The sequence below is a fragment of the Mastacembelus armatus genome, chromosome 21 (assembly GCF_900324485.2).
Source record: "Mastacembelus armatus chromosome 21, fMasArm1.2, whole genome shotgun sequence".
Classification (NCBI taxonomy): Eukaryota; Metazoa; Chordata; class Actinopteri; order Synbranchiformes; family Mastacembelidae; genus Mastacembelus; species Mastacembelus armatus.
In genome coordinates, this window is record NC_046653.1 from 24,983,123 (window position 1) to 24,991,087 (window position 7,965).

At 43.4% G+C, this 7,965-nt stretch overlaps 1 protein-coding gene across 1 annotated transcript in view; it reads left to right on the forward strand.

The window, feature by feature from the left end:
- The window catches only part of htr2aa (5-hydroxytryptamine (serotonin) receptor 2A, genome duplicate a), a 36,704-nt gene extending 35,038 nt beyond the window's left edge, over window positions 1-1,666 (forward strand). The window contains exon 3 of the mRNA XM_026295851.1: window positions 804-1,666. Within this exon, the coding sequence (XP_026151636.1) occupies window positions 804-1,666 (863 nt within the window). The remainder of the gene's footprint in view (window positions 1-803) is intronic.
- The last annotated feature ends 6,299 nt before the right edge of the window (window positions 1,667-7,965 follow it).

Here is a 7,965-nt window from a genome sequence, read left to right on the forward strand (position 1 = left end):
CCTGCATTTTCCTCTCAAACCGTGACAGACAGACAAACGGAGAAATGGAGTTTTACCCCAGATCTAATGGAAAATTTGACACATTTAATAGTGAACGGATAACGTCAAAAAGCTGGGCCTGTCTGGTGAAATATATGATAGACTCCACCTGGACTGCCTGCTGTTTCCTACTGGAGACCACTGGGAAAATAAAAAACTAAAAAATCCCAGGACTATCTAAAAACGCAGTTTAGTTTCCAGAATCCAAACACAGTTTTTTTCCTAAATTGCTATTCCAAATATTCATTTTTAACCCCAGTAATATTGTCACTCAGTCCACCACTTGGTCCAAACTAAAATAAATGTTGAACTGCCATGAAAGTAGATGGATTGCACAGACATTAATTTATAGATACAGAAATCCTCCTGATGACCTTGGAGATCCTCTGGTGCCATCATGACTTTGACATTTGTCATTTTTGTGACATATCTTGGCATTAATGTGCTAAAGTTCACACTGATACATGATATTCGACCCAGCGGTGGGTTAAGAGCTTAGGAATATTTCGTTAACAATGCTTCTGTATTTCTGCTTCAGTCAGATTTTAAATCCAGGACTTTTACTTATCACAGAGTATTTTTACAGGGTTGTGCTGCTACTTCGAAGTTGAATGTCTGAATCCTTTTTCTGCTGCAGAAAGTCCTCAGGTTTTCCTCCCACCAGCTGGCTCTAATCTCACTCTCACACAAACAAACACAGATATCAGTCACAGACATTTCTGGGTTTGTGATTCTCATCTCTGCTGTTTCCGTCCTCTCTGCAGGAATCTCGATGCCAATTCCTGTGCTGGGACTTAGAGACCACTCCAAAGTCTTCAAAGATGGCAGCTGTCTGCTGACAGACAACAACTTTGTGCTGGTCGGCTCCTTTGTGGCCTTCTTCGTGCCCCTCACCATCATGGTGGTCACCTACTTCCTGACCATCAGTGCCCTGCAGAATGAAGCCACCCTCTGCTTGGATCAGCTGGTCCCGCGGCCCAAATGGAGCACGACATTCACCCTGAGCTTCTTTCCGCAAACGTCACTGTCCTCCGAGAAGCTCTTCAGGCGCTCAATAAGCCGTGAGGCTGGCGGGAGAGGGAGCAGTGGCGGCCTGGGAGCTGCCCGAGGCAGCGTCTCCGGTTCGCTGTTTGGCCGCCGCACCATGCAGTCGATCAGCAATGAGCAGAAGGCGTCCAAGGTCCTCGGGGTAGTGTTTTTCCTCTTTGTGGTCATGTGGTGCCCATTCTTCATCACCAATGTTCTGGTGGTGGTGTGTGACCCAGCGGTGTGTGATGCTGAACTCATGGGAGGCCTGCTGAATGTTTTCGTCTGGGTGGGATATTTGTCCTCGGCCGTGAACCCCCTGGTCTACACACTGTTCAATAAAACATACAGGGCGGCATTCCTGCGCTACGTTCGCTGCCAGTACCAGCCGGAGAAGAAGCCTCTGCAGCTCATACTGGTGAACACTATCCCACCACTGGCTTATAACTCCACCCAGCTGCCTCTGGGCGATATTGGGAAGTTACGAAATGGAGCGGTGCACTCTGTTCGTGAGATGAAGGAGTTCTCTTTAACTGGACAGGAAACCGAGAAGCGTAGAGCCAACAAAAGTCATGGGGACAAGGACGAAAGCTGTGTGTGAGAGACTGCCACTCGGAAACTGATGCAAAACCTGAAGGTCAATCCTCTGCCACTCACGGGTCAGATTAAACTTTCACCACGCCTGTGCTCACAGCATTCACTGCAGGCAAAAGGGTCAAGGTTTGAAGAGCCAAAGACAAAGTGCCTCCAGTCAGGATTTTAGAAATATTGAGGTCCCAACCCCTCAAGAAAATTGGGAATACACAATAAACAGTTTCAATGAGTTTTTAACCCCAATTCCAGTTCTCACATTTACCTTCTGGTCTTCATCAAGTTCTGGATCAAGGCTATGAGTTGCTAATTACAACAATAACATCTGTGGTGTCCATTTACCTCCAGATAAAGTCACCCAGTACTTGTTTGGAAAATGTGTAATTGTGATCTTTTTGAGATGGTCCCTGTAGCCTAAATGATGACACACACTACAAAAAGTGACAGGATTTACCCATTTTGGAACAAACTCTTTGAACAAAAAACACTCAGCTGCCGCTTCACTTCACTGACTCCCTGCTGCAGTCAGGTGGTCTCTAGCTCCCATCATACCTTTGGGTGGATCAGTAGGGATTAGACTGGATTCCCTGCCACCTTATCTGATGTTGGAGGGGGAGACCCAGGATGAGCCTGACACTCCAGGGCTCCGGACACATGCAGAGGCTCCTACGTCTTTGGTGTTTTCTGTTGAAAATGACAACATGGACATAACGTCTGGTGAGGTGATGATGTCACAGAGAGAACAAGTAAATAAATCTATATTTGTATTTTGTGCTGATGTGTGAATAAGTGTACATGTTGAATATAAAAAGATTTTATTTCCACAAGAGGACGATTACTGTAACTGATATGACGCAGTATGAAGATTGTAAAATAAGACAAGAAGGAAATGAGAGGATTTAATGCAAAAGCATCACTGTCTTATGGCCAAACCACCAATGGACTCGTTTTCCCAGGCTGCCTCACACTGAAATGAAGTAAGACCATTTTCCGCCTGAGATGATCCGACTCTAATTTGTCCCTAAGTGAATTAACTTCTTCCCTTCAGTTACACACAGACCATGTTAACAATGACGTTAGTGTTGCAGCTGTTTTTTTTGTTTTGTTTTTTTTCATACATGTTGGTTTAACTTCGTAGTTACAGGATGTGTGGAACAGGCAGCAGGAGCTTCAAAAACCAAAAGTAAAAAGACGTCTGATGGAGGAAACAATGAAGGAAGAGTAAAAGATTAAAAATAAGACAAAGTCACGTAAACATTTCCTCAGAATGTGTCATGGCTTTGGTCAGTGAACAGTAATGAGGAGATGCTAAATATCCATTTCCTGTGTACCCAGGCCAATAACTTTCTAAAACATAAAGGCTTTGGTTACAAATGTCAACTCTAAATATACCAGTGTATTTTATTTAGGAACAGAACTCTTCACAGAGAAGGCCACAGCTAGCTCAGCACGTTAAAAAGTTTTTTAAAAAAGAGATGACGCACTAAACATGACTGTAAGGTCAGCTATTTGAAAGAAGCAGGGATTTTCCGGCCAAAGCATGCTGCAGGCAGCTTCTGTGCAGCAGCAGGTGAGGAGCTGTCAGACGACTGCGGCTCAGAAAAGGATTCAGGCAACAGAACGAGGAGGCTGCTCATAAACCACAGTAATGGAATAAGGGAAATATTAGCTCAGCAGGAGTCTGCTTTTAGCTGTACAGCCACATTCAGCAGTGATGCACTTTCAACTTTCCACCTGCTGAGTCTCATTTACACTAAAACCCAAAGGTCGGATTCAGTCTGTCCAAATGTTCACGTCAAATGTAGACCACAAACTGGGAGAAGGTTCGACAGCTGCTGGGTCTTTATTTTGATATTTTATCAGTGGGTAAATATTCAGGCATATTTAGCTGCACTGCCATCTTTTATAAATTAATGACAACCACATAAATAATCCCCAGGACATAAAAGAAAGAATTTTCCTCTGATGCCAAAGGAATCAGGTGTTTTTGCACCTGAAACTGCAGCCGCGATGAGGGAAGACTAGTTTGTTCACTCATTGGCCTTTGTCTGTTGCTCATCCTGGTAGCTAACCTGCCCAGTGTGGTTTTAATGGCTCTGGACTCAGATGATGTAGTTGCCGTCTGTGTGTAGTTCTATTGCTGTTGCAGTGACGTGAAGACTGGCAGCACCTTCCTGCTAACAAGGCAACTCTGGTTTGGACGTGTTTTTCAAACTACAGTAGCCTAGTGTCTGTTTTATAGATGAATTTGATGTTCGACGGTGACAGTCATGTTTCTTTTCTATGTCAAATGTATGGACCAGTTTTTTGCCTCATTGTTTCCAAACCCAAATTAAAAACTGGAGATGAAGCATTTTTCACGTGTGTAAGAGTTTGATTTATTCATAGAGTTGAAAAGATGAGTCAGGTGATTTAACTCCTGCAGTGATGTCTGGATGAATTCAACTTGTCCCCCAAATCAAACAAAAAGTGTCGGGTTATTTAAATATCAGATACAAATATCAGCAGGACAAAAGCACTGCTTTAAGGAGCTAAAACCTGCTTGAAGAGCCACCAGTCGACATCACAACATTTACATAACGAATCTACACAGAAATAAACCGACAAGAGTCAAGACGCCTGATAACTGCTTCTACCTGCTTCTATTGGTTTTCAAGATGTTATCACACCATCAATACGATGGTGAGGCTAAAACAACAGGTGGGTAACAGGTGGGCAAAGCATGGGAATAAAAATAATAGTAAAAAAAAAAATTAAATGTGTTTTAGAAACAGTGAGTCTCCCCGACACGTGTTTTATACATGAATATATTTATACAGCTGTACAGTTTGATGGCACCAGTTTTGTGTTGCAGTACCTGCTCTTCCTCATCTCTGTCACCTTCTTTCTTTTTGTCTCCTCGTCTGATCTCGTTTCTTCTCAGAGCCAAACTTCGACTAGTTCAGGGTCAGTTGATATTTATATCCAGTCACCAGCCTCCACTACGATGAACAGGAAATAAGAATAAAATTACACACAGCGTTACCTCATTTTAATATTCATGGCAACATTCTGCACAGACTGATGTGGAAGCAAAGCATCAACCTTCATTTGAAGTTCATCAGTCTGACACTGGATGGATCTAATCATTCACCCCTCCCGTGGTAAAGCACTGACCGTGATCAGATGAGACAGTCAATTACAATCTTTGCAGCAGCAGAGTTATTTTTATTATTTCATGATTTTTATTGAGCCTTCGCACTTTGCTTGACCCAGAAGTGCTCTGACCTGGGGCAGCAGCTGCAGGTCTGGTATTTAAACAGCGGGAAGAATGAGACAATAAGGGATGGTCGACACAACATATCACATGAGCTTTAAAAAAGCAGCTGCAGACCAACCTGCTGATCCATATGGACCAGTGTCCGAGTCCACCTGATGGATCTCAGTGTTCCCTCCGTTCCCCAGCACCAGACACCTGAACATGTCCAGCCATCAACAAGAGCCTACAGCCATGCTAGTGATTCTTCAAATGCTAACGTCAGCATGCTAACAAGCTAAACTTAGCACAATCACTGAACTGCATCTCAGTCGTGTTCTTGCAGGCCCTGATGGCTACGTTCTGTACGGCACCCTAACGTTCCTGAAGACAACAGGGTTCCTAAAGGTGAGTGAACAGGAACGTTTTCAAATGTCAACAAACACACAGTGATTCAAACTGATGGGACTGTAGGTTTAGTTTTTATGTTTTAATACGTCCTTTTCTGTCTTTGCTCTTTCTGCAGCGCAATGTCCTTGCTGCCCCCCCGACCCTCAGCTTTCCACTGACATAACCTGCTTTTCCCCTACTTCATTAGTAATGATTCATTTTGTGGCAGTAATAAATCTGGAGCAGCACATGCTCACACTGGAACTTTGGTTGACAATTTGGGAGAAGAGAGAGAGTCTGATATTGTACTAATCTGATTCGCCCACAGCGAGTACTGTCCAACCATCCAATCTGTCTTTGTGAAGAATTTATCGTTGCCCCATCTGTCTTCTGCTGTTTAAAATAGCTCAACACACACACACACACACACACACACACACACACACACACACACACACACACACACACACACACACACACACACACACACACACACACACACACACACACACACACACACACACACACACACACACACACACACACACACACACACACCGGTGATTACAAACCAAGCTCCGCTCTGTGCCTGAACTGAAGCCATATGAATATCGACTGCAACAAGCAACAAGTGTTTGCTCCGTTACCTCTGGCTTTGTCAAAGGGAGTCGACCTGAACAGCATCATGGACAGAGACGATTTTAGAACATGAACAAGAAAGAAAGAGGAAAAAAAGAACATTTTGCCAAAAAATCGAGGTTTTTAGGAAAGTGAGGGCATTTCGACACTTCGGACTGTGTTGTAAATGGCACAGTTTGAACACTGAGTGAGGATAAACCTTCGGGTTGAGGATCATTTTAGAAATGGAGGGACATTTGTGGAGTGGGCACATTTTTGGAGACAGAGATTTTTTTTTGCCAAGTGAGAAGACAAATGAAAATTAAAACCTGAGGTGGAAATTGAGGCCATTTTAAAAATGAACAGCGTGTTGCCAAAGGAGGACATTTTTACAGAAAAGGGAGGATGTTGGAGGGGGAGAAAAACTCACAACATCACATGAGCTTTGGCGCCGGTGTGGCAAAATACTAAAACCATAAACCCATTTGTGAACCAAGTCTTGCCCCTTTTCAACCAAGACCTTAGCATTTTTTACCTAAATAAATCAGCGTGTGACCCTGAAGCCTAGACCATAATGTTGACTCCATCTCCATCACTCACTTGTTAGTATATGTCAGTATATGTGAGAGGGAGAGCCTTGTGAAGAGGCTGGAAATATGCACTTGAATATTACATAAGAAAGAATTCAGTTTGTGCCTGAGCATTAAAATCCATCCTGAAGATATTCCAGTCCAGACCGCACCACCATCCCTACAGCGACGCTGCGAGCAGGCTTAGCATGTAACTTGTTTATAAATAGCAAAATGGAAATGAGGCACATTCACAGGCTGTGTTGGCTTTTAAAATACATCTCCCCACCCGGCATGTTCCCAGCGTCACGGACTGACGCTACCTGTCAGTGTCAGGTATTTGACACCAAAGCTGTGACACTAAAAAGATACTTGGCAAAAACAATGTGGCTGCGATTGAACCACAGAACTAAAACCTGAACATGGTTATGTTTAAAAACAAACACCACCGATGTGGCCTGGTTTGTAAACCTTAGTTTGGTCTGTACAGGACACTTTAGTTATTATATGTTAGAGGGAAACTCTTTTTTAGTGTCACCATCAACAACTTTGACACAGTTGGTTCTGGCTCCACTGTGTTTCCCCACAGGCTTTATTTTCTTTGGTGAAATAAAAAAAATGGGCCCAAACTGGAAACCAAACATTTTTACCATGTTTGTGTGTCTGCTCATCCTGACTTTATGGTCGTTAAATTTTAAGAGTTGACTAATAAAAACTGCTAGACAGTCCTTTTTTTTGGGTATGAGGAATCTTCACCCTTCCCCCCAACACACACACACACACACACACACCCTGTCACACCTCCCTGGTGTCTGAGCTAATGGCAAAGTGTGTGTTTGTGTTGGGATCATGAAGGCTGTGAATTTCTAATCCATCAGCCTGAATCTGTGTGTGCAGATCGTGGTCGTGAAATGTCAGTCAGCAGGACTGCTCTGATTGGTGCACCTGCTGCTGCTCCACACACACACACACACACACACACACACACACACACACACACACACACACACACACACACACACACATCATTACCCTTTAAATACACACCTATTTCCTCTTTTTTAAGCTTGTTCCATTTGAGCCATAAATTATTCAAACGCAAATATTCTCGCCTCCACGGCTCTTAGACGCCTAAAAAACTGAAACGAGGCAAAATGGGTCTTTTTAAGGGAAACAGACACTTAACATCTTGGAAACACGGAAACTACAAACATCAGCTAACTAATGCTAACCTAGTAAATAACATTTGTGGTGCATAAATCAAAGTGTCCCTCTGAGCGTCTCTGAGGGACAGTCGTCTTAGACGAGGTTGTTATCGGGAGGAAAAGTTTGGTGGTTTTAGTAAGCATGAGTTAATTAAAGGATTCCTCACAAATCCCTCCGGAGATAGGCGTAGGCAGAAGAGGGGATTAATTACAAATCAGAGACTGCAAGGAGGAAGAACACAGGAAGAGAAGAGAGAGATGGAAATAAGAAGGGGATTGGGAAAATAAGACA